Source organism: Anser brachyrhynchus, assembly GCF_964034855.1.
Source record: "Anser brachyrhynchus genome assembly, chromosome: 5".
NCBI classification, from domain to species: Eukaryota; Metazoa; Chordata; class Aves; order Anseriformes; family Anatidae; genus Anser; species Anser brachyrhynchus.
This window is the reverse complement of record NC_137699.1, coordinates 3,773,216-3,800,317: the sequence shown is the minus strand read 5'-3', so window position 1 is coordinate 3,800,317 and position 27,102 is coordinate 3,773,216. Positions and strand designations below refer to the sequence as shown.

The window sequence follows — 27,102 nt, the reverse complement described above, 5'->3', positions numbered from 1 at the left end:
ACATATTCAGGCTAGATCTGAAATGATGCAGCTTCTTTCTATGTAACGGTTCTAAAAGCTGTACTTTCTTTCCCAGTCACTTTACTAAAACTTTGGCTACATCTTTGCCATCTCACATCTTGATAGTTCAAGTGCTTCCTCTCTAGTATGAAACTCTGCACTTTCCACCTCCCTATGGATACACTGCTGTTCCCTATGGAGCTGCAAAATTTATTTTCCTGATCTCATGGACCACACAAAACCCTTTTCTAATCATCTTCCCCTGGCACCTTTTATCAGTTACAAGTTTACTGTCTTCACCTTCTACGCACCTCATTTTTCAGCCATTCCTAGGTTAGCCAATCCTGAAATGAATCCTGACTTGTGCCGTGTCCTCATCTCCATGTCTATTCACGGGTAAGCTCTGTGTTTCCCAAAACTAGGGCTCGTAGCAAGGGCTGCCAGAGGGAAGACAAGGCACTGAGTCTGTCCCAGGGATCTTTGGATACAGTTACACCCCACAAAAACGTGCTGTTCTTCTGTTGCTGCCCAGCTCTTGTTCTGCGATCGCTGCCTTGTGCTTTGCAAGAATATTGCTTTATTTGTGAAACCGGATTTCATTCCCCAAAATAACAAACACAAAGGATTTAACAGTAATAAGTTTTCACAATAGAGCCTTTGTTAAAGTAATGGATGATTGTGTTAATTGTTTTAATCCTTTATCTGTCAGTGTTAAGGAACTCTTGTTGTTTCTTTAGTGAAATTCACAAGACCGGATAGCCACACCAGCAAAAATAGCTATTTAAAGTGACGTATGATGAAACTGAAACCTTAAAAAAAAAGATAAGGGAAAAATAAAATGTTTGTTTCTATGTATCTCTAGACCAAAGGAACCAAATATCCTGTTGCAATAGTTGGCGTAGAGATTACGGCGTTCTTAGAACTCGTCTGGGCTCGAGTCGGCCTCCACGTCAGTGAGCTGCGAGCAGCCTGCTGGTTCCTGTGCTAGCAGCCAACCACGAAATCCTAACGGGGCTTTTATTGAAAACAAACAAACCCCCCGGTTAAACTAATGCCTAGTAAACTAGCAGCAGTTCAGTTTCTTCTTTTACTTCACGGAGCCAGCACTTTTTTCCTGCAGCTAGGAGCGCAGGAGGAGAGGACTCGGCCTGCTGGCTTCATGTGCTCACCGGCTCCTGGGCCTGGCGGAGGCCAGCGAGTGACTGGTCGGGGAGAGCTCCAGGACCGGGGCACGTGCAAGGTGACTTGTTCCTCCCAGCCAGCCATCTTCAGGCTGCCAGCGTGTTAGAAACCTCCTCAGTCACAGCCATGTCCCTGATCTCTGTGTTTGGTATCTGCTCCATGCCGAATGACTTGGTCTAACCTTCTGTCAGCTCAGTTACAGTTTTGCCTTCCACAGCACCTTGTGGCAGAGTGTCCCTTGCTCCTGTTGTTGTGTCTGTGGGGAAAAAAAACATCCTTTTGTTTCTGTCTGAACTTGTTTCTTCATACTGTCACTGGGTGTCCCTCAATTCTCCCGCTTTGAAACTTTCCCTGTCCGACTTCTCTGTGCTGCTTAGGACTTTACGGACCTCTGCTAGACCGCTCTCTCACTTCTCTTTTCCGAGGTGGGAAATCCTAGGCTATTTGATCTCTCCTGTGCGAGCCGTTCCTTGTTTCTGATCAGCCAGGGCAATAAGGAAATGGACGTGGAGCACTGGCTGATCACTGCAGGAGCACCAAGCCCAGGGTCCTGCCTTTCCTCCTGAGAGCACAGGAGTGACCCCAACACCTCTCACCTCCTTCTTGCAGCTACCCCGTTACCTCACCGGCTGTATTTTTTCTCTGTGTCAAACCCTCTCCCTGCCACCGAGCCAGGACAGCGCCGAGCTGTTACTCGCCGTGCTTTGCTTTCCCTTATTTCTTCCAGCAGGGCTGTCGGGCACGCGAATGGCATGGTTCAGGAGGGCAGCTCGGGGAACGGCAGGGCTCGGACAACACACACGCCGCTGCCTGCCCCGGCTGGATGTGGCCTTGGGGGGCTCCCCCTTGGCCCCGCGGTGCCTCCCTGCCCCCAAGGTGCCTCATTGCCCCCGGGGTTAATTGCCCCGCCCCGCCATGCATATGCAGAGCCGCGTTACCGTGCCGGCCGGCTGGCCCCGCCCCCCGGCGGCCATTTGTAGCCGCGGCGCCCTGGCTGCGGGGGCGGGCGGCGCTCGCTCGGCTCCCTTCGGGCTCCCTTCGGCTCGGCTCGGCGCCGCCGCACCGCCCGGCGGGGCACTGCGCGGGGCAGCGGGGCCTGCGGCTGCTCGGCCGGGAGGAGCAGCAGCAGCAGCAGCAGGAGGAGGAGGAGGAGGAGGAGGAGGAAGAGGAAGGCAGGAGGCAGGCGCCGGACCCGGACCCGGCGGCGCTGCCGCGCTCGGCGCCCCCCGGCTCCCCCATGGCCGCGGGCTGCAGGGACGGCCCGGGGCAGGAGAAGTACCGGCTGGTGGTGGTGGGCGGCGGCGGCGTGGGCAAGTCGGCGCTCACCATCCAGTTCATCCAGGTGAGGGCCGGCCGCGACGGGGAGGCTCCGCTCCGCTGCGCGCCGCCCCGCTCCGTGCCGCCCGGCCGGGGCCTGGGCGCTGCCCGCCGTGCGGCGCGGGGGGGCCGGGCCGGGCCGGGCCGTTCGGTGCGGGCAGCCCCGCCGGGGCGGCGCCGTGACCTTGGGGTCCCGCTGGGCGCCCCCCCCCGGGAGGGAGCAGGGAGGGGGCGGCGGCGGCCGCCTCCGTCCCGGCGGTGCCCGCGGCGCCGGGGTGGGGCCGCGCCGGGCCCGGCTCCCGCGGCGCCCCCGCGGGAAGGGGAAAGGGAAGGGGAAGGTGCCGGCCTCGCCCCGCCGGGTCCGGGCCCGCACCCCGGGGAGCCGAGCCGAGCCTCTGCCCGGCCTCCCCCGGAGCGGGGGGCGGCTCGTGCGGCACCCCGCGAGCAGCGCTCCTCGCCCCGGCCCCCGTCGCTTGCCCGCGCCCTCCTGCGTGGGGCCGGCTGGCTCCCGGGGCCGGCCCAGGCTGGCCCCAGCGCCGCTCGCTCGGACGCGGTCCTGTCGCTCGGGGGGCACTGCCCGCCCGGCCCTGCGGGGACAGCGCTGCGCGCAGCCCGGCGGGGCTCGAGTTCGGCTCCGAAATGCTGCTGCGTTGGGAAACGTCACCCAGTGGGCTTGTGCTGGCTGCGGGAAAGGCTTTTGGATAATTCTAACATCGCGGCGAAGATGATGCAGACGCTTCTGTTAAAGGCAGAAGGAAGGATAGAAAAAAACAAAGTTCATGCTTAATGCCTTGTTACGTGCGTTTGTTTTAATAGCAGTACGGCTCTGCGGGGTACTGCGTCGTTTCAGTATTTGAGTGCCTGTAGAAATTATTCTTTAAGCTAAGAGCTTGAGTTGCACGCATGTAGAAAGTTTTGGCTCAGGAGCTTCTGCCGACACTGGTCTTCCAGAGAAGACTTCCAAAAGAGGAGCCTAAGCCTGCTTTGTATCATTTAACAATTTCTTCCAAGTAGTAGCAGTAAAAGAAATGTTTTACTTTAGAGGAGTGGTGTCGGAATAGCAATGTAGCGCTGAGCTGATGTGCAGAAGGTGAATTTTTCAAAATAACTTGTAGTCAGGTTGTATTCAACTACCTGCATCGTTTTGCCCTCTTAGTTGCTTTATCTTGAGATGAAATCTTGCCACCGCGGAGTGATCTTTAGCAGACAATTCAGCCTTCTGAACAACCTGAGAAATGGCAGAGAAATCAAGATGTTTTGAGCAGAGCCTTAGGTGCCTGAGAGCTGAGTTCTGTATTACTACATAGCTACAGACAGCGGGAGGTGAGGCTTGAAGGATTATTTGTACGCCACAGAATCTGGAGCGTCTTATGATGTTATCAAGTGTGCGTGATGCCATACAACTGCTTCTGTCATTTTTGTGTGGCAAATATATTGCCAAGTATGTTGTTTGTCTTTTAAGACTGCGTAGAAGCCGCTCTGAAGTGTTTTAAAATTGATTACGAGTAAGTCACATGCTTCATTTTTGGAATTGTTTAGGATTAAGTGACAAACTTGTAGTTGCCTCACTAAAACATGGCTCGGTACGAGATTTGGCCTCATGACAAATCTTGATGTCAGTGAGGGATTTCAATTCTGTTTTGCTTCTCTATTGCTTGTGATAGTGTGGTTGTTGCTGTCTCAGTTCTGAAGCTTAAAAAGGAAAGTTTTTTTTCTTACTGGCACTAGTGAATATTTCCACACTTGGACTTGCTTCCCTATAGCCCTGTGTTTAACTTCCTGTAAAGGAGTACTTCAGTACAGTTACTCTTGCTTCTGCTTCAGTGCTGCTAATGATTTCCCAGTAAACAAGAGTGTTGTGGTGCTGGGCGCGCACCTTTATTCACGGTGTCCCTTTGAAAGACTAAAGGGTTTTCATATTTGGAAAGAGGGAGAACTGTTCGTTCATTTCAGCTGGAATAAACGAAGAGGGAACTGGGGATGTAGGGAGGACCAGGTCAGCTGCGTTCTCTTGGCAGCTTTCGGGGATGTGCAGGCAGTGCGTCGCCCTCAGCCTTGCTCAGGTGTTGGCGGGGAAGCCGGAGGCACTCATCCTGATATCGGGACCTGCTGCGGGGGCCAGGCTCTTACTGTGGCACTGATCAGCAGGCAAAGCGCTCCTCTGTGTGAGACTATCGGTTGTGCTAAAATCCGAGCTGAAACAACAATGTCCTTGTAAAGGGGCTGGGTGAACGAACTGGTGTCACGCAAGAAGGCTCTTCCCCGTACTGGGTTTGGCGTCTTCGTGCTGACCAGCGCAGCGGGAGCGGTACATGGGATGCAGCTCTTCGCCTGTGTGGAGCTGCGTGTGAGGCTGGGTTTGCTCTTCAGAGGCTCCTCTTACAACTTGGAGAAATTTTAGCGTACACAGTAACAGATCAAAGCTTTCGGCAGGGAGATGACTACTGTGCTCCTCAAAATCCTTCCTCTGAGGAGATAAACAGAGCTTGATATTAGCGTTGGTGGGACAGGATTTCATCCTGGAAATTTAAAATCATTTCCTTTAAATCAGGATGTGATATATGAACTTCGTGTTCCCTAGTCTGTGCGCTGTTAGACAGGAAGTGGAGAAGTTTTAATAGTAGAGTAGATGGGATCCGTCACAGCTATAAACTTTAGGAAAGCCCCAGCAAATGATAGTTAGATTTTATACCGTGGTCTTTTTAAAACTGTAAGTGCTGGAGCTAAGCATTCCTCCTCTTATTTAAAAAATAAACAAATAATCCATCATGCTGAGATCCCAAAAGAGGCAGAAAACTTTTAAAATAAATTGCAGGCAGTTAACTGGCCTTGTAGCAGGCTGAGGTATTTGGGAGTATGAGCTGTGCAGAGCACACAGCTGTTGCCACAATAGCTTTTCTCCAGCTGTCATGCAGAGGTCTGTCACAAAATACCCCACATTCCCTTCTAACTCAGCCCTTTGTAATGTTCAGGTTTCCTTACTCAAAGGGAGTACAGCCTAGCAAATACTTAATCACCCTCTGCATATTTTGTCCTGCAGTTGCCATTTACTTCATGCTTTTTTTTGATTAAACTGAACTGTGCATAGCTGGTTTCAGCACCGTACAGCAAGAAACCCCCTAACGTTCTGTTCTTTCAAGTATCTGCCCTGCAAAATTGTGGATGCTTTTGATCCAAGTTGTTAAAATTATTTGTTCTGCCCCTTCGTAAAACTAAAGATTCTGCTTTGTGACAAATGCACATGTATGTTTGCATACTGAATAAGACTCTAGTGGGTTACACGGATGTATTAGTTTATAAATGTCACTGGAGGTGGTCTTGAGTGGATGTAGTTCAGTGGGACTGAGTTGAGCTTAGTTTGTTGGTCAACTTAATGTTGAGTGTGGTAATGCACAAACAAGTTTGAGGCCGCTAAAGCACTTAATGTGATACAGAATGTACGTAGGGATTTTTGTGTGTACATACTGAATTCATGCTGTATTTACAAGTGGAAATTTGCTACATAAATATGTCTTCTCCTGCTCTTCCAACTGTCAGTAATGAGTTCTGGTGGGACCCGAGCTGGCTGTGTTACTGAGCAAGTGAGTAAAGCAAATAGGATGTAAATTTGTTGACTCTTTAAGCCTAATATCAGATGTTTCTCTGAAAGCAAGCATATATTACTTAGAGGTGGGTGGTGAGCAACTGATCAGATATTTTTCTTTTTCCTTTCTTTTCCCCTGCTGCTGCTTTCACCAGGATGTTAGTTCTCACTAACTAGAAATACAGCTGAAGGTGGGTTACTCCAAGCACCTTTTATATCTGATATAGCTGTTGGGCCAGAAAATGGCCTTTCCGAATTTAATGGTACAGCTCTAAAACAGAGTGGTAAAGCAGATGGAAAAGCAACAACTGAAATGCAGCTGGTGTTTGTGCCGGCACACTGGCTGTTTGGCAGCCCCTGGTGTCTGTCTGTTCGGTACCGCTCCTGCGTGCTGCACTTGGAGGGGCTGCAAATCCCTCTCTTGTTCCTGGGTGCTCTGACGAACCACTGCTGGCCCTCAGAAAGCGCTCTTCAAGTGAGACCATTAAAAAAAAAGGAATAAAATGCCATGAATTCCAGGCTGTGGATTCATGTAGGGCTATGCTTCGAGTGGCGTGCTTACATTTTGATAAAGAGTGGGGCCTTTTTGTGGTAAGTAGTGCGGTGTAACAAAAGATGGCAAAATACAGTTGAGGAGCATGAGCGGCTTAGCGCCGGCTGGCATCTATCAGGGTTAAAGGTGGCGTGTGCGTATGTTGGGAGAAGGTGGGAAATAAAAATCCTAATCCAAACAAGGCACTTGTGATGCAGTCACCTGGAATAATAAGGGCTGGTTGTTTCACTTCTTGTGAAACTTGAACCCCTTGGCTCCTGGCTTTCCGGAGTACTGCCACCGAGGGAGACTTACGTTGCTCAGTTGTAACCGCCGCAGCTGCCAGGCTGCAGAGCTAACTTCTGGCCTAACTCGCAGGCGAGAAGGAAGGGCTGAAAACGTGCCAAGAGCTGCCAAGAACCTGGTGTGCTACCCTGATGTTGCGCATGTGTGGCAGCTCCTCGCGGCATCCCAGCGGTGCAGCTTTCCAGCCGTGCAGCCGCCTGGTGCCACTGTCAAGGTGTGGTGAGGAGCAGCCCCAGCTGCTGGGCGGTGTGTGGGCCTGGCAGTCTGGAGGCGTGTAGGGACGGCGTTTTAGGCTTTGGGGCTCCAGGGGTGTGCTGCAATGTAACCTGCCTGGCAGGGACGCCGCACGTTAATGGATGCCAGGGGCACGCTGCGAGAACAGCTCTGTAAGAAGCGCCCCGGGTTCAAAAGCGGGCACACGTTTGGAGTAGCACTCCAGTGTTAAGATACTGATCGTTCCAGTTCTGTGGAATTCATGCTCCTTTCCCGAAGTGAAATTCCTTTGAGATAACTTAGAGCACCTTGCCATGTATTAATCCCCGCAGCAGTCGCTGGCGCGGCGAGTCAATATTGACGTACCTTCGGTTATCTGCTGGCTGGTAGCGCCGCTTGCACAAGGAGTGCTGGCACGGCTTCCCGCGCTGCAGGCGGCTGCCCTTTGCGCTGCCTGGGATGTGCGGGCACGGCTGGCACGGAGCCGCATCCCTCCAACTGCAGCCCTGTGCCATGCCGCTGTGGGGAGCCTGGCTGGTGAGCCCTTCTGCAGAGGGAATTTGGGAGGGCCGAGGTGCTCGGGTTTACCCCTAACCTGTTCGCGTTTACCAGGAGCGTTACCCACACTGCAAAGGTTGGGGCTGAGCTCCTTGAACTGCTCTGAGATGAATACCAGCTTCCTCAGGGGAAATAGAGCGGCTGTCTGGCAGGCTGGTAGGAAGCTAGGTTTCTGCAGACCTTCCAAAATTAGTCTTTTTTTCAGGTCTAGACTGTGTGACACAGACGGGTAACTTCTCACTTGCTCCTGATGATGAGGCAGTTTAGCTCGCTGCGTTGGTAGTCCTGTGCTCGAATATGGCCATGAGCATGGTTGAAGTAAAAGATAACATCCAGGTAAATGCACCACGCATTATAAATGCGCTCTGTTTCAAGAAATATGTTAAACCAATACTAACTGAAATCACATTTGGAATTGCTCCTCACATCTGGACTTTTCCCTCTGGCTTTGTGTATAACATGTCCAAAAATTTCTGGATGTAACTCAAATCAGCCTAGACAAATTTTTACCAAAAGGGGTGGAGCAAATGGGATACAGATTAGGTAGTTTAATTATAAATAACACCTGTAGGCAATGTTTGCCTGGCAAATGGTTTGCCATATAGAGTTGGTGGAGTTCCGTTTAAAAATGCTGAAAGATAGTGGTGGTAACCCATTGCTAGAAATTTGGGGAATGGAGCTGAATCCTAGATGAATGAATTCTGTATGAGCACTGGCTGAGGCCCTACCTGCTTGTCTTGAACTGTATTTTTCTTTACTAAATGCTGCATGCCCTATGATCTCAAATTTATTTATTTATTTTTTCTCAGTTCTTTTTTACCTTCTCTTCTTTGCTAGTTGTGTGTTCTGTCTCACAGCTTCATTGTGGTTGCAGCTTGGGTCCAGAATAGCCTCTAAGCCCCTCTGGAGGAATAGGTGATGCGAAAGAAAATATTTCTTTCCTATCTTTATAACTTAATTACTTGGAGTAGATAGCAGAGGAAAAAGATGTTTACTTCATCTCTTTGCTTTGCCTTTTCTTACTCGTTTCCAAGGATCCACCATGTATATACCTAAACTAGTCACGTACCAGCGTTGGTGCCAAAGTCAAATGGGTAAACTCCTTGATACGTAGCTCTGTTTCTAGATGGAGCTTCCACAGGGTTTTTTAACCTTTTTTCATAGGTTGCTTGCTTTTGTTAGGTTGCTTTTAAGAGGGCTGGGGTGGAATGCCGTGCAAGGACTGCTCACGGCTCAGTTAAGGAAGGCCAGGTGTTCACGTTTGAAGCACTTGATCTTGTGACTAACTGAGCACCATGTGCAGTGCTGCCCGTCATGAAAGTGGGCTCCCAGTTTCTTATCTGCTGCCAGCGAAGGAAAAGCTTTGGAGCTTGCGCTGTGGCTGTCCTGAAGTGTATGCAGAGCCTTGACCTGAGCTGGGTGGAGGTGGTTGGGGAGGGTTGCAACGCGCTTCTCTAATTACATGGGGAAGTGCTGTAAGGTCTGGTTATGTGTTGAGATCCTGGGTGAGGGTAAGTTCCCTGGTAAACTTTGTGCAATCTACAGATGAGCTGACACGTGGCAAAACCGCTCAAGGAGCTGGTCACTTGGTGCGGATAGAGCAAGGAAGATGTCAGTGACATGAAGTCTTACCTTCGTGCTGATGGAAGCAACAGTAAAAACTTACACAGGACTTGAAAAGAGAAGTTACTCCCCAGAAATGCGGTGGGGAGCGAGCGGTGCATATGTGGACATGAGGGTCATACTGAAGACTTCAGCAGGTCGGAGCAGCGTGCTGGTGGTGCAGCTGGAGAGATGGAAGGGCCTTGAAAGTGAGGACAAGTTGTTGTTTGCTTTTTAAAAAGGGACAGGCAGTGGGGAGGAGCAGGGCTGGGAGAACTGTTTTTACTCTTCGAGCCTGAAGAACAGGGTTTTGCTGTAGCTGAGCATTTAATTTGGTAAGCTAGTACTACTGTGAAGGAAAAGCATTCAACGGGTCCCCGTGCTGCCGCAGCGATTGTGCCACTAAGGCTATTTTCTCCATCAAGTTCTCTGAAACTCCTTAAGCGATCAGAGTTAAAAATAACCGGGGAATGTTTCTACCCGGGATCAGTTACCTTGTCTGGTTCGCTGTGCAGCTCTGCAAACAACTTCATCTGGCCGTGGAGCCGGCTTACCCAGACCTGCACCGGCTCGCCAGCTCTGTCAAGGCAGTAAGCTGTAATTTGTGGTGAATGGGGATAGAGCAGTGTGTTAGCGCTTCGGGTGGTGAGAGACTACATAAAAGGACCCCATTAAGCACAGGATAAAGTATTAGCTGCTAGGACCAGCGTGCATTAATAATTAACTAGATGTGAACCCCACACAACAAAATGCTCCGGAGTTACTGTCACACTTCTTTTTTTCTTGAACTGAAGATCTTTATGCAGAAGACCTATGCGTAGCTGTACTTCTGAGCAGATAAACCTAAGTCATACATGTTCATGACTGTCTTGTGCGTCACTTTCCTCAACTCTTTCAAGCCAGAAAATAAACTTGAGCTTCCCTAAAACTTACAAGGAAATTACTTTTCCAGTGCTGGTCTGAGTATTCTGCAACTGTAGTGATTTAACATGTTGATTCATTAGTTATATTTGCTAGAAAAAGATGAAATTTTGATTTTAAGATCTCTCCAGTTTCAGGTTTTTCTGGCAAAACTAACTTGCTCAGGTCATGCCACAGAGTGTCTTCAGCATTTCTAATTTAAGCAAATAAGAAATTTGAAAACCTTTAAGTGAAGCTGAATGTTGTGCTTCTTATGTAGTGTGTAGACCATGAAATGGTAGGATGTTGGTGGTAAATCTGTGTGAAAAATCTGGAATCTTTGGATGGAAAAGCGATCTGTTAATTATCTTCTGTTATTAGACTTATGTAAGGAAAGTAAATGGGATTACGTTAATATGTGCTGCTTGTAGTAGGATGTTTCCAAACTGCATGTTCCTAGTAGTTTTTCTGTTTGCCTTTCCTTTTAAGAAGGTTCTTTGTAATCATGCAGAAAAAGTAGTTGTTGATAATACACTTGAGTATGTGCTGCCAGCACTACTGCTAAAGAAGGAGATGCTGCTAAAAACGCATGTGACGTTTTCTTCTGCTAGCTCATGCTAATAAGTCTTCATTAGCAAAATAAGTGCTGGTGGTATATTTAAAAGGATTTAGGCTTTGCATGATGCAGCATCACTAAAAAAACAATTGCCAGGGCATTTTTTCTTAGTTTTGTGTTTTCAGTTGCTGCCTAGGGATTCTTTTTCCTAGGGTTTGTCTTCCAGGTCCCCCAGAAGCATACTATCCTTGCATGTCATTCTCCTGCCTCTCCCCAGGCCCCAAATAAAGTTATCTGAGTCTTGACCACGTACTCTGACAGAGATTTCCAAGCTGCAGATGTACGTGCTGAAGCATTTCTGTTTCCCATATGCTGACTTGCCTTCGCCTGGTGCTCCTTGTCCCTGCGAGCCAGCTTCTCGCCTTGCTTTGGAGCTCTCAGCTTGAATATTACGGGGGTGGGGGGGTGGGGAATGTGCTCAGCAGCACTCCTGCAATAAATTTGGAGAATTTTGTAGGTTGTGTGCTGAACTAAACAATTCCAGACCCTCAAGCTTGAAGGTAAACCTACAAGGCCAAAGTCAGCACGTAAGCAAGGTAAAACAACTCCATCTGTGAAGCTAAATGTCTCTCGTCTTGCAGTCTGAGAGCACTAAAATGAGAAGTTCTTAAGTGTGGAAATGGATCTTATTTCCATCTCTCCAGGGTTAGGCTTTTCTGTTGTTTCCAGAAGTGAGGTGTTCTGCCTGCGGCACCAGGGCTCCCCGGGTAGAGCGGGTGGACCGGTTTGAGCATCCTGCCTCGCTGCTTTCGTGCTGCCTCTTACCAGCTTGCCACCGAGCGGCAGTGCTGCCGGCGGCCTGCTCTTGTTCCGATGCTCGTGCTCTGACCTGCTTTGAGGCCAGAAGTCTCTCCCATAAACTAAGGGAAAGGGCACGCTGAACCTCTGTGCAATCTTGTGTATAGCTTAGCTACTTCTATAGCTGCTGGCGCAATGTTATTTTATGCTGTACAGGTGATACCACTGCCTGCCAAAGTACAGCAGTTGGAGCTCTCGCCTTGTTTGGCTGTTACAATCAGTGAGCTTGCAAGCTGCCCTGTGTGCCTGGGCTACTGGAGGAGTAATCAGCTCGAGGCACTCTGCAAGGCGAATCGTCCCGAGGGAATTGGGCTGGAACTGTCCTGAGTGTGCTTCAGTTTCAAGCGTCACCTTAAAACGTGCCTCTGTCAGTAAAGATGGGTTGAGGCACTTCTCTCCTGCCGGTTATGTAGCTCAGGACTTCACCTGTTGTGCTGCTGCCGATGGGGTTGTGCTGTGAAACGGCCACAAAAGCCCAGGCACCATCCTCCACAGAGCCTGTGTGGTTCCCCCGGCTGTTAGTGCTGAGAGCGTTGCTTCCTGCAAGGAGGGAGAAATTCGTGACTTGTGTGCGCTGCTCTGAACAAGGATGCTTAAAAACGGAAAAACTTCTGAATTCCTGTATCTGTGGCCTGAATCTGCTAACTATAGAAAATGCATAGAAACTCTCTGGAGTTTCTGCTTTTTCTTTTATCTTGCTGGAAGGTTACATTCAAATGTATTGAAGCATACTCTTTGAATTTAAAAGAGACTCTTCAAAGCTCAGCTTTTGAAGTAGCCAAAATACTTAGACACTTTTTGTTTTGCTGTCTAAAAGGTCTTTTGTGCATTAGGACGGATATAGTATATATCAGGTAGTCAAAGGATTTGATAAGTTTTTTTTGTGAAACTAATCTTCAGCCATGTATATTCTGTAAATGTTGATAAAATTCACTAATCTTTCTAGGAGTCTAATGTTTGAAATTGTCCAATGTCTGTGTTGGTGCGACTGTATGGGAAAAGAGCCTTAGATCTGAAGTAGTCACCTCCTTTGTCCCAGCATTAGCTGCCTCCCTCCAAGTAGGCCACATTCCACACATTTTTAATGGTGGCTTCCCCTCCTCCATGGCTGCTTTGACTTGTCTGGTGGGAGGCCTTGAATGTTTAGGCTGACCCTCCAGAAGTCTCCTCCAAAAAGGGAACTGATGGTCAAATTGATCATTTTGAGCAGAATTTGAAAATATCTACTCTGTGCTGGCCGATGTTTGTTCAAGTGTAAGCGTGACCTGGGATCTTAAAATGCGGCTGAGCTTGTATAAAGTCAGGGATTTTGCTCACAGTTTAAAGGTTTTTCTAGTTTGAACCAATGCTGTGCCCTGAAATTATTTTCTTAAGAATATCTGTAAATTGAAAAAACACAGAACACAAACAAGCGCTGCATCTCGTGAAGTGATCTGTGTGAGGGGAAGTGGTGATCTGGAAGAATTTGCTCAGTCTGGTTGCAGATGAATAGTTTAAGCTCCAGCCACTTGCCTCAGACTAGATAATTGAGACCTGGTTTCGTGACCACTAAACAGCTTATGTGAAGTATTTGCTGCACTGCATATATGCTAGCAGGCTGTTTTGCAGACGAGTGCTTCCATATCTCAGCTTCCCCCAGTGTAAAGAGTTTTAAGATGTTAATGTGATTACCTAATAGTTCAGCTAGGTATTTATCTCTGGAACTTCTTCCTTTAATGGGTTGTGATGCCTCTGGTCTCTCTTCATTCTAGGAAAAGTCATGTCGTTAGTGAGAGGGACTCAATGGTATTTATTCTTCTGGGCAAAATCCCACGTGTGTCCCAAGTTCTCCTCCTGCTGACTGAACACGTCAGGAGCGGAGCTCTAACTTGCAGCTTTTAGACGGGTGGGTACTTTTTAAGTGTACGCTGTCACCAAGCAGTGGCAACCTGCTATCCTAGCAGTTGGCTGGCATGAAGATGCATAGGAAGATACCCCTAGATTTGCTTTTACGTCTTATCTTTGGGATCTGACAGTCATTTCCTAAACCTGAAGCTGGTAGGCTGCCAGTGCTAAAACCTTTCCAAAGAGGACTTTGTAAGAAACAGAGTTACAACAACAGCAGGTTAGTGCAGTCTGGATGGATTGTGCCTGGTGAGTTAGTAATGTATACGGCCAATCTAATCAGTTTTGAGTTCTGGTAATTATGAAAGGTTGCTTTTAATACGAGCACAGGAAATGTGTGTAGAAAACTTATGGTTTAAATTAAAATGATTTCTAATGCTGGAAGAAAGCCTTTAATTGGTAGTATCCTTTCCGCTCTTGTAAATAACCTAACGTTGGCTTTGCTGCTTGCTAGAGGCTGCCAGAGCTCTGTGGCAGTGGTGTTATGCTAGTTAAAGTTATATTCAAACTCAGCTGAGGAAGAGTTAACCAACGAGATAAGGTGTCCTGAGGGCTTTCTTCTTGTTGTACTGATGTACTGGCTGCCCCGGGATTTCACCTGTGGTTACTGGAAGTCTGAATAGCACTGAATAGTCCATTATTCTAACTATGGTGAAGTTGAAGAACCTGTTTCTAATCTATAAAAATGAGAGAAACTAATATGCTTTCCTGTGGTTTCGGTGCAGAAGGCTGGCTGCTTGTGCATTCCACGCTCTGTTTTCTCTTCACTAAATGCCTTTACCACAAGATCACTACTCGGTAGAATATGGGAGCGGAAATAGCAGCAGGTTTTTTTTTTTTTTAAACAACAAAAAAACCTCTGATCAAACCTCATGCATTCTAAAACCTTATTCTAAAAGTAAACAAATGGAAGGTCTTTGCACACTGCTCACACGTTTTAAGACTGCTTAGTACTGCTGCCTCTTTCTACCCTTATGCCGAGCGTTTACCTAAGTTCCTACTTCTTGGAGAAGGCGATGAGATAATGGCATTCTGTGCTTATTTAAGGGCGTAATTAGGTGCGCGTGTAGGATTGGGCAAGAGCATTGCACGTTATTATTTGAATTTGAAATTTTCAATGTGGATGATTTAATGAAAACAAGTGCTTTTAGGTGGTGGGTAACGATTTCTTCAGGGTGAGGCACTCTGCACTCGTTCCCAGGAGGTGTGTAATATAGCTACTGTGTCCAGGTGCTGCTGACCTGGTACCGTGCTGGGGCACTGCCGCGCGTGCTGAGCTCAGCCAATGTGGTGCAGCCTTGGCTAGTGGGGTTCCTCCCTTCTGTGCACGTTGGGAGTGGAGCTCGGGTAATTTAGTTTAGTTTCTGTGAACGTGAACCTGCTTGGAGACGAGGACTGGATTTGGTTTACATGTTTTTGTTTGGGGATTTTGTAATTGCTGTATTTCATGCTCCAGAAACTCTTGGATTGCTGTCGTCTTGCACAGGATAGCTGGTTCTCCTGTTGCTGTGCCGTCTGCCCTGTAGCACCAACTGCTGCGTGGATTCTGGCCCCAAAAATGGGTTGGGGAACGTGCGGGGTGCTTTGAAGGGGGCTGAAAGGCAACCGAGATGAGAGAGGTTGCATTTCAGAAGTAAGAGCTTCTCTCTTGGAAAATCTTATGGGACTTGACAAGCTGAAAGACTGTAAAATAGTATAGTGTAGCTGACTACAGCACTTGATAGTGTAAGCTTAATTTGTCATCTTAGGATAATGAACAAAAAGGATCTTCCTTCTAAGTTGCTACTACCATCTATAGAAATCTTTCTGTGCTGTTTGTTGGATTCATACCACTATCTTCTTTTCTGACCTTGCTGTCTGCTTTAAGCTACAGAATATTTAAGTAACTTTTTTTTTTTAAAGGCAGAATATCTTAGTGATGAACAAATTACCGAATTTCTTTTTTGGCAGTGGCTGGTCACCAAATCTATCCTGAAGAAGGTACCTTCATTGAAGCTTTGTTTCAAGTTAGTAATCCTAAAAGCAGAGATTCAGAACAGCAGGTAGTGGAACCATCTTGTCTAAAGTGAAGATATATGACTAGCATGATCAAATTTATTTTTCATCATCCCTTTGTCCTTCCTTACTTTGATTATCATGAAATAATTGTGCCTTCATGGTTTAGCTGATACGTTTACTGGTGCTTTTTATGACCTGCGTTCATATGGCTTGCACCTGTGTTTTCCAGATAATGACGCTTTTTTCCTTAACTGATGTCTGTAAAGGAGTACGATCGAGAGAGCTCAGCATGTATCCTCCAATGCAAATTAAGTAGATCATATGCTCCATCTGCTCTGTTCAGACTGACGGTAGCTTATAAGTTTAGAAAACAAGTTTATTTGAGAATTTATGTAAATTTTTGAAAGAATGAGAGCATGTAGGGGACAGAAGGGAAACCACCTTGCTGGAAACCCCCAGAACAAATCTTGACTTACCATATAGTGTTGTAAAGCTGAAGTATCTGAATGTGTATTCGAATCCTTAATTTTTTTTAACTTTACAGCTTTTAAGAGTCTAAAAATTCAGAAGCCTTCCAACCTTGAGATGGGATGATGGACTGGCCAACATGAGTACGGTGTGTGAGAATGCCAAATGCTTTATTTTTTTTAGTGGTGTGTATCTCATCTTCCTTTAGGATGTTAGAGGTACTAAGCCTGTTCAAATACAGGATTGTGCTGTATTCAAAGCAGGACTAGCAGGGTGAGGATAATTGAATCTATTAAAGTGGCATTTGGTAAAGAGCTGTCCTTAAAGGTTAGTGTGGACATAGCTGCATAGCTCTGAAGACTTTGCTGCGTGCCTCTTAATAAGTAAAGCCATTAGAAAAAGGGATTCAAGTGTGATCAAGTAATTATAGAAAGCTACAGTGTTGCAAAGGGATGGGGAGGAGAATACTTTGTGGCACTTAACTGCATTCAGCTGAGATCTGTTCTAGGCAAACTGGTGGTGCTTCTGCTTTGTTCCAGCTGAGACAAGGCAGTTCACTAAAATGAAGCCCATGAAAGAATAAGCTGCCATCAACAGAAAGGAAAGGCCTGTATGTGCGAGGGGTCTCCTGAGCTTTGGGACACCAGCAGAAACAGTACTAGAAATGCCCTCTTTGAAAGCTTTCCGTGACTCTGCAATACGGATGGTTCCCATGAGGTTCTTAACGTGAGGGTTAAGCAATGGGCCAGGAAAGGATGTAAAAAGGAGGATGGTGGGGTTTGGGGTTCTCTCAATGGCCTTATGTTCTGTAGATTGACTTAATAGACTCCAGAGAGTTCACCGCTCTATTGGAAGACAAGCGTTTTGATGTTAGAGCCCTATTTGCAGTATTAATTTGCTAGTCACTTTGGCAAAGCTGCACGTACAAGGTTTAGATGGTACAATCAAGAGGGGTCAGTGCCTGTCTTGGTCTGCACCATCGTAGCATCTCTTGCTAGGTTAATATTTGAAGCGCTTATGCTTTGAACCACAAAATGAAGCGCCTGTAGTTTCATGAGAAAAGCACCTCCCTGGAGAGCTCAGATTTTGCCTGAGCATCCAGCCCTTTGGAAAAATAAGGGCTGAATAAAGTGCTGCTTCCTTTCGGTGGTGTGTGCATGTGCTTCTGAATAAGTTCTGTCCAAGCTGTACAAGCTGATCTTTAACAGTGGGAAGAGAACTATTTTGGGACCTGCTTTAACAGCCTGCATACCTGAACGCTAGGGAAGAAAATACAGGACCTCGCTTTCCCAGTGATCCTAAGGTCAGTGTGACTCTAGCAAGTGTTTCAGGCTTAAACTGAGTTCCCTAAACAATAAGGGACAGTCTGTGGATGTTGTGCTTAACGCAAGCTTTTGTTACTTGCAACCAGCTCCATCATGGGAGGTGATGCTGCTCAGTGTAGAGCTGCTGTCATCTCCCATTTGCTTTCTTGACTGCTACCATAAATGGCTGTACTGTAAAAACATTTGTTGACTGCTTGCGGTGGCTGATTATATAGCGCTTCAGCTGAATGTTTACTTGCAGTTTCTTGATGTGGTTCATAATAGATGTGGCTTTTTGTAACGTGAAAGGAGGTATTTGCACATAAAACTGTAGCTCGTGGCATCGTATAGCGTGAAGCGGATCTGAACGTGAGAACAAGCCTGCTAATGCTTGTCTCTGGCATGTTGTGCTGCTGGGTTTTGTTAAGTGAATGAGGATGGTGCCTTACAGGAGATGTGCTTTTCTGCCTCAGTTATAACAATATTTGGTTGGGAGGTAATTATATTCTCACTTGAGGTAAAGCAGTCCTTGCTATTAAGATCATAAATTCTCTAAAGGTAGAAAAGATACTGCTAACACATACCTGCTTAGGTCCTCTAGCTGAAGGGTCACATGAAATATTCATCTAAAGGTTAATGCCACAGATATTAAGTAACATTGGTTATCTCTCTCTCTTTCTTTTCCAAGCAATGTCTGTGTTAATTCCAGGCAAAAAGTAAGCTCCCTCTGGGTTTCCGACGTGCTTTCCTGCTTTTTCCTGCCCTGTGGTGAGGGTGACACTGACTAAGAGTGGTAGTACACCTGCAGGTGCAGAGACAAAGGGGAAGAAACTCTGTGGTTGGTTTTGGTCTAAGCAAATGTTTTGCTGGTAAATATGCTTTTTTTAGATGGAAATTGTTGCTTGCTTAAATATGTAGACTGAATACTGAAGACAAAAGCTCTTTTAAAATAAAATTCGAGGACGTAAGTATATTTCTATTTGACACTGTTTTTTGACTTTAAAATCTAGAGTTTCTGTGGCTGAAAACTCTGGCACTGTGTAGGAGCACTGAAATTGCACTCACTGGAGCTTGTGGATCTCATCCTCTCCCCTACAAATCAGCTACCAAGCTGAACTTAGCAAGGCAGTGCCTGTAACCAGTTCTACAGTACCAAATCTTGCTCGCATGTCAAGATTAGCAACTGTGTAAAACCACTTGATAGCTGCTGGTTCCTGGAATTAGTGTCTGTATGCATTTCCCTATATGTAAGCTGTGTCGGTGTAAGCAATATAAACTTATAGGACACTGACACAAAACATGGAACAGAAACTTCAGACTTCACAGCCATGAGTCTTTTTTTTTCCTTTTTTTCTTCTGACTATTGAGGGTAAAATTTTCCCTATTACCTCTTGTATTCCTTCTAGGAACGTGAACTATCTGTCTCCAATGTAAAAGTTTCATTGGGCACATTCTGAAAGATCAGAAGTAAAATGCTGCATTTCCTTTTCTAAACAGTCCTCATGTACTGTCCTGCAACTTCACACTTAACGAGAAGAGCAGACTGAACGACTGTTGTCAGATGTGAAGGAATAACCTTTGGCCTGGAACTCTGCTGCTAATGGTAGTGAGAGGAAAAAGTCACATAATGCCTCTGAAGACATTTTCCAAGGATGTTAAGAGACTTAACTTCAGTGTGACCACAGGTTAGGCTGGAAAGAAAAGCACTGTACTCCACCGGTGTCTGGAAAGTGCTAGGTATTACTCTTCAGCTGGTTAAATGGTTTTGAAAGCTTTGTTTCAGTTGCACAGATCCGTGCTGCAGGTTCCTTGAACGCTGTATATTGGAATTCTGATCTTTTGTTGTTATAGAAACCTGCAGCCTCTGAAATGGCAGTATTACTTCGACCCAGCAGTGCCCATGTCTGTGAGAATTCTGCTTAAAGCACTTGTGCTTTTCCACAGGCATCATGCCTCATCGTGATGTCAGGTTGACCTGTAGCTCCGAAATCTGTGCCAGACATCTCTGCTGAGCAGGGGTAGAATTTCTCTGTCTTACAGGCACGTTCAAGGATGGAGAACTATCACACTGCTCTGCTCCGTTTGGCTGACAGCGATCAGGTTCAGTCTTTTTTTCCTCTCTGTTAGAATTTGATCCATGAAATGCTGTGTCCAAACAGATGAGAAAAACAAAGACTGCTTGTGTGCCTGGGAGCTTCTGGACATGCTGTCTCTAGTGCTAAAGGGTTTCCACAGCCTGTTCTACCTGACGAAGTCCTCTTCCTTCCTTCTCAGAATCAGGTAGGTTAACCTGATACCTTGGGTTAGAGACGAGGCAGAAAATGCTCTTAAGCTTTGTTGTTTGGCTCTAAAGCCCAAATGAAGCTTATTAATACTTTTCCTTTTATATATGGGTTAAGAAAGTGACTCTGTAACGTCAGTTCCTTGGAGAAACTTTTCTTTGTAGAGAGGACATGAACGTTATGGAGCTTATTGCTGGGCTTGGGTGTGATGGCACATAGGTGCTTCTTTCTCATTTTTGTTCATTTTGTGAGCCTGTGTGCTGGCCCTACCAGGATCTGAAAGTACAGGCCACTGATAATGTTTGTCAACCAGGATAAATCCTCTCTCTGTCTGAGGTTTTACTGCTTAGCTGCAAACTTCAAAGAAACTATTTCAGTAGGCAAAAATGCACACGTTCATCTTAGGCTGTGGAGTGATGCCTGATGTGGATGTGCAGAAATAGCTTTTGCTTGGGGGATAGTGGGTGCTCCAGCTGCCGGACCGCTGCAGCCGGCGGCACTGCGGCATGGGGCTCGTACGTGCTGAGGCCTTCAGCCTCACCTGGTATGGCTTGCGAGCTGTGTCGGTGGTGGTGTGAAGAAACTTAGGAAACTGCCTTGTTAAAAGTGTGCGTTCCGTGCGTTATCATTATGGTAGCTTCTTAGCATGGTCGTTTTGTCTGTAGCTTGCCACCTGCAAGCTATTCAGATATCCTAGGCAGTTTCCACTTAGAAAAGGGTGTTTTCTTTTGAGTTGATTTTGCTGCACGTATTATAATGGTAAAATGTACGTCATTCAGCTGCGGATGTTGGCACTCCTGAATAATTAACGCACTTTCAAGAAGTCCATGTTTTCATAGGTAGACAACCACTTCTTTCATTATCATTTAAATTTTTCATGACTCAAGAAGATAACTACTTTGTGTATTTTACTTAGCTGGATGAGGATTTTTGGGGAAAGCTAGTAATTATTAGCCTTGCTAATGAAAATAGTTGGCTAAATAACACAGCTGCCATTTCAGCATTCTTGGCACTTCTGGTTATGGCACTTTCAAAACTTAAAGATTACAGTAATTGTCTGTAGTCTGTGAAATGAGTCTAGACAGCCTAGTCTCAGGCCAAAAGGTTGGAGTTAAATAAATACATGATTTGGGCACATAAAGCTAATAGAACAGTGCTTGTCTGACATAATAATTCTTATTAGATTTAAGTACTATTTTATAGCCTTTTTCCTAAATAATTAGCTTCTAATGATCAGTCAATAAGTCTTGGAAAAATAAAATACTCCAGACTTTGCTAATGAAGCTGAATGTTTTCATGTTGGATATTGTCCAAGCTGGTGCTCAAAAATTCTATGGGATTTACTGTAGTAATAGGAAAAAAATACTGGGTGGAGACTAGTGACTAGTGTATTGCTGTCTGTGACTGCAGCGGTCTCATAGTGTACATAAGGTATGTTACCAGCCCTGAAAGTCATCTTCACTTTTAATTATAATTTTTAATAATTTTTAATAATTTAATTAATAATTTTTAAAATTTAATTAATTTTTAATTAAATATATGCTGATGATTCTGAACCTTTTTTTCTTTTATTAGCAGCACAAGTGGTAAATGGTGAAACCTTCTGGAAGCTTGGACTATTTTGGTTCGGCCCCTGTTTGACAGGTGCACACGCCTATACAAAGCGTGTGTGTGTTCATATAAATCTGTGTGTATACGTAAATATATTTTAAAGGCAGGGTAAAAAGGCCTTTTTTTTTTTAGCTCTCCTGAAGTGTCTGGACATTAAAACATGACTTGCAGTTGACTGGTATTTGGGTGGGGTGTTCTTTTGTTGGCAATCTGGACAGTCTGGTCTCCTGATGGATGGTGCTGCGGGCAGCAGGAGGAGGCAGTGTGAGGAGGTGGGAACCACGTGGACGGTCAGGATGGGATGACAAATCTTCCTTTTCCACCGCCAGGAACTTGTTAACGTAGTTCAATTACACGGTGAAATATCATCCTATGAATGTTTAATCCTAATTTGAATCAGTCTAGAAAACTGTAGGTTCTGGTTTTAATGGACTAGTTAACCTGGCTGTATCTCCATGTTAAACCAATTTCTTTAAGAGGAGAACCCAACTTCCTCGGGCTTTCTGCCTGCCTGCTTCCAATGAACTCCGATCCAAGTCCTCATCGGCTTCCAAGCTGTAACAAACGCACACAACTGACAAAAGCACCTGGCATTGTAGAGAATTGAAAAGTGGTAGTAAAGGTAGGAAAAGGCTTTTACTACCTAAAGCAGATTTTTACTTACTGCTTTCAGAATAAGAAAGGTATTAACTTCAGAATGTTTTTTTACCTTAGCTTGTTGCAGAGTCTCAGGGCTCAAACATTTTTCAGGTACTTTAAAGAAAGTAAAATATTAAGTAGGACTTAACGTTACTAAAACGCACTAGACTTGCTGAAGTGAGTTTTTGTTTTACTTGCTATTTTGGGCTAGAAAAACTTCTTACTGTGTTAAAGTAATAATATGAGTCTCAATGTCCATAGTGTAAGCCAGGCAATCTGAGAAGTCCAGTTAACAAGCAATTTGTTTGCAGCTTAAATATATTTTAAAGGCTCTGATTTGATGTGAATACTTGCACTCTCCTCAAGGGTTTATTTTTGCCATGGAGTCAAGTTTTTTCAGTCTACACTCGAGTAGATTTCAGTACTTTCCTCGGAGTTGTGAAGTGTCGTCTTTCTTAAGACTGTAAGTGCCCTAAACGTAGTTTATCACCTCTAATCTGAAGGCCCTTGCTGGCTTAGGTTTAAGATACTGAAGTAATGAGCTATTTTAATTGGTTGTCTTACCCTGTTACTGTACCTAAAGTTATAAATCAAAACCTCTTGTTACACAGTACTGTAATTTGAGGTGTTCTGATGATGTCATGTACATGATAAAAGTACATTCCGGTAATTTTACTTGCCCCCCACCCCCAGGGGGATTTTTTGAGTAACATTACTTTCTTTTTACTCACAGCCGTAGTCCTGTTACCTGGTTATACATGTGTCCTAAAGTCAGACATTTAAGTATAAAAAGATGTCAGGCTTCTTGAGGTACAAACTGAGGTTCTCCTGAAGAGCTTGTATGTGCTACTATGCTGAAAACTGTCCAAACCTGATGAAATTTTATAGCTGAAGAGATAGTACTGAATATTTTAAATGTTATTTGAATTGCAAGTGGTTCTTGCACATATTTGCTGTGAAGCAAAAATGAAATTAAATGAAATCAAGACTTGTCTATACTGGCAGGATAGAGCACGTTTTATAATCAGACATGTTTAGGCTTGAAAAATTGCATAGCCTTCTTCAAAGAATGTTGCTGGTGTTTACTGGCATTAAAAGGCATTAATTCTGGGCTTTACAAAGAAGTCTTAAGGGACAGTGAAAGTGAACTTTTCTCTGACTTTGAGTAATGAGAACTGTATCGAAAGTAAGTAGTTGTAGTCCAAAGTTTAAGGTATGTATTGCTTACAACAGGTCTGTGAGAGTGTACTCGGTGTTCAGTATGAAAACGATAAATCAGAGGCGGGTGTTCACAGGCCACTGAACTACCAGTACTGAGTTAGTTAGGCATACTGTGGTTAGCTGTAAACCAGCAATGGGAAAAATGTAAGCATAGCTCAGGTTCTGTTTGAGTTAAAATCTGAAAGTTGTTTTAAGTTTTTTTTTTTTAAGGAAGATAGTTTTTAAAAAGATGTTTAAACGTATTTCAGCTCTTAATCGAGGCAAATGATGTTCCTTTCCGCAAGAAAATGCATATTTAAAAAAAACACCCAAAGTAACAAAAAACAAACACCACTTATGTTATGCATGTGTAACTGCTATCCACTCTGTCCATAGTTCAAGTGTTGAGGCTGCATTAACACTTCATGACAGTTATCCTGACAGTTTATGTAATCCAGGCAGGAAGTTAGCGAAAAGGCATGTAATCCTTTTCAATAAACTAGTTGCAATATTTATTCTTTAAGCCTCTATGACAGGAGCATGCACTCAAAATTTGTCAGAGGCTGCCTCAGTTATGTGTCAGACTTTTCTCCCAGAGAATCTGCTGTGTTTTCATGGATTCTTTATTTTTTTTTTCCCAGAATCTTTTAATTATCTGTTCAGCAGTTAGGAACTCACCAAACTTCGACCTGTGAGCCCAAGCCGTTTTGTAAGTCGCTCCTTGGCACTAGGTTCAAGGGAGAAGAGAAGGGAGATTTCTTTCCTGGGCTGCTGCAGCCCAAGCAGGGTAGGAGAAAGTAAAGCTGCTTTCTTACAGGTAGCAATTAGAAGGACAAAAATTAACAGATGTTGGAACATCTAAAGCACTGGTAGATGTTCCTGTTCAGAGCACGGAAATCAGTTTCATTTCAGCCTTTCATCTTCCTGAGCTCTGCTCTGCTGTCTGACCTGCACAAACTGAGGCTCCAGAACCATCGTGGCTCTTAAATCCTGCCGTGAGCCAGTCCTGCTGAACCATGGATACAAATGTGGAACTTCTTAGCGTACAGCTATCTAGAGAAATATATCACAAGTGAGTACGTTTATGGGTATGAAGTTCAAGTGTTCACTTAGGGAATTCAAGAATTGACAGGTGCATATCCAGGATTCAGATACACGTGTATTCGTCTTCAAACCAAGGACAGTTTATCCTGTGTCCCCTTGCGCCCCCTGTCCTACCTTATGCTTCCCAATGCCTGCGGGGGAAGAAAAGTTGGTTTTGTTTTTAGGTACTTTGGGTAGGGACTGCTGCAGAGTTTTCTTTACAGAAAAGAGCTGTAGTATGTATGGCTATGTGCATTAAGTACCTCCGTGTACTGAACACAGATTACTTTTTTTTTTGTTCTGAAGTGCTTGTTCAGTGATTGCTGCATATGGAGGAGCAGGGAGCAGAGAGAGGGAGAGATGTAAGAATAAGTGGCTGTATAGTAGGACTAACTTGTGCTTTTAGTGTTTCCAAACAAAGCACAAGCTTTTGACAATCCTTGTGTGCTGTGTATATATTTTTTATATATATATCCTCAGGGGAAGACTTAGTTATACGTAACCAAGTCAGATGTTTATTGTTGTATTCCCACCATATCTTCTTCAAAATTTAAGGTTTGCACCCCTGTCTGTGAAGTCCATGTTGTGGGATAGTCTAGTGGATGTGCTCTTAGACAATTCTGGATAACGTAAGAACATTGCATTCTCTGAGGTTTGAGTAAGCATGAGCTTAATCATAAATACCAGTATTTTATGTACATGTAATTCTCGTTCTTCAGGAACAGATAAAAAGAACTTCTCATCTTGATAAAAGCAGCCTTGTTGTTTCTGCCAAATGTTGAGAAGGGGCAATAAGAATCAAAGAAGGTGCTCAGATTGTAGTCCCCCTGCAAAGGGGTTGCTCTGTGTATGGCTCATGGCATCTTTCTTTCACTGTAACTTTCTTCAGTTCTGTTATTGTCCCTGTTTTCACTGTTAGTGAAATTATCAAGGGTTTCACACCACGTGGTAATTATGGTAATTGTAGTAACAAATGGCATCTGTTTCCCTGGGTGGCCATAACAGTGTTGGCAGTAGACATTAGGACAGCGGGAAGTACTGTAAATTGAGGGAAGCATCACTGATTGCTTTGAAGCACAGGCTGTGTTTTAATGTCTCTTTTTTCAGAAGAAAGGAACAGGTGCTGCTAATCTTTCTAGAAGTAAAAGTGACTCTTAGGGATTTGTGTGAGTACGGGATGACTGGAGAAGGACACACCTGTCCTTCTGTAGTATGATCTGGTGTTTTGGTAGCTGTCTGCTGTCTGGTCTGTCTTTGATGTAATTCTAGACTTTGTTCCACATTCTCCGCGATCTGCAACACCACAGAAAACTTGTGTAGTTCTGCAAAGCGACTGTTTATGCCAGCAAAGCATGCTCCGTGCTGCCTTGAGCACTTCTGTTTAAAAATGACGCTGGGTTGGCATGGGTAGCTCCTGCAGTTCTCCCGGTGTCTCTGTGCAGGGCCCGAGCCCTCTGCAGACGGCAGTCCCTGTCCTGGCCCCGCCGCAGCTCCTGCTCCCCAGGCCGCAGCCCGCCTGGCCCGTCCCGAAGTGCTGAGCCCTAGGGCATCGCGTAGTCGTGGGGTGGCTGAGTGCTCGGCAGCTCTGTCAAAGGCTCCTGATCAGCTCTGGGTTTTATTCTTTTCTCTGACGTGGGGGTCTATGAAGTGGTAACTCTGTTTTGCTGTATTTGTTCCGTCGGTTTAGTTCCACCCCCCCACACACACGCATTTTCCAGCCAGCCAACTCACATATCTCTCAAGGAATTAGCTCAGGAGCCTCCTTTGGAGGCTCATCAGGAGGTTCTTCCGCTCATCTCTTACAGGGCATCAGCCCTGGTGGACGCTTTGCCTTGTGAGCGGTTCTGCTGGGCAGCACAGCTCTAGGCCCGAGCCAGGCCTGCGGCGGCGGGCTGCGGCTGGTGTGTGTCCCTGGGGACTGAGCCGTGTTTGTGCCCCTCGAGGGGCAGGGACACCAAAGCTCCATGAAACAGCCGCTAAGTGCTCCTGCAGTCTGAAGAAGGGTGAAATACCACATTGTGTTTGTTAGCATGGGTTTTGCTGCTGTGTTGCGTTTGTAGGTAGCAGAAACTGTAAGGCTACAGTGGGCTGCTAAGCAGTGATAGTTACAAACATCTATGCAGCCACTCATTTAGATCTTAATTCATAGTCTGAGAAAGCTTCTGTGGCATAGCCCAGGACCTGAGACAGAAGGGTGGCCGCCTGTGTTCCTACAGACTAGCCAAGGGCACTGTAGTTGGGACAAACACCAGAAATACTGATTTAAATGAAGGAAGATGTTTAGAAGATAACTTGGTCAGGTTTTTCTCTTTTTCTGGGTTCAGTATTTCTGATACAATCACTGTGATGTGTGTTAGGGCTATAGCAGGTACTGTTTTTTCTGTGCCCGTGGTGTAAAGGCATGCTACAGGTCTGTTGAGTGGGGCAGGAGCAGGCTGATGTTCTTGGTGAAATGCAGAGGAAGAAGCTAGAGAAGAGGTGACAGCATTGGGGATAGTCGGAGGAGAAGCTCCAAAAGAAATCATGTAGCACAGCTGGGGTAATGTCTTGGGATCATATGCTTTAGGTATCTGTGAATGTACTTGAGTCTAAAGCTGAACCTTTGGTGTGTAACATTCACCAACGTGTTTGTTTCAAGTCTGAACTTACAAATTTTAGCTGGGAAGGATTTTGGGGCTATTTGCAATGCTGAAATTGTGGGTGTTATTTAAACCCAGAGACGGTCTGTAACTTCAGCTGGAGGGTGGAAACCCTTCTATTTCCTTGCCTTCACTAGGCTGAAACCAAAAATTTAAACGTGGAAAAAATTTAAATAAGCAGCTAGCAGCTCTTTGAAACATTAAGCGTATATTTAGTAAATACAAATGGAGATTATAGACACAGCAAGGATAAATATGTATCTTGGCATGTGGTGCCCCTTTAACCTAGTCATGGTGGTGCTATTGCTGTGCTGGGCTGCCCTTCTTTGCATGCCCTTCAGGCTTTGCATGAAGATGAAAGAAGCACATCGTGCAGCCGGCCTCCAG

The 27,102-nt window shown here is 45.5% G+C and overlaps 1 protein-coding gene across 3 annotated transcripts in view; it reads left to right on the top strand.

Moving 5' to 3' along the window:
- Positions 1-2,121: 2,121 nt before the first annotated feature.
- RRAS2 (RAS related 2) overlaps positions 2,122-27,102 on the top strand; it is a 41,928-nt gene continuing 16,947 nt past the window's right edge. Inside the window, exon 1 of one of the 3 annotated variants that reach the window (XM_080595904.1) lies at positions 2,122-2,524. In XM_080595904.1, coding sequence (XP_080452030.1) covers positions 2,420-2,524 — 105 coding nt within the window. In that variant the 5' untranslated portion in view covers positions 2,122-2,419. Of the gene's footprint in view, positions 2,525-2,879; positions 3,823-15,414; positions 19,542-27,102 lie in introns of those variants that run through there. The other 2 variants (XM_080595903.1, XM_080595902.1) reach the window with 2 other exon arrangements.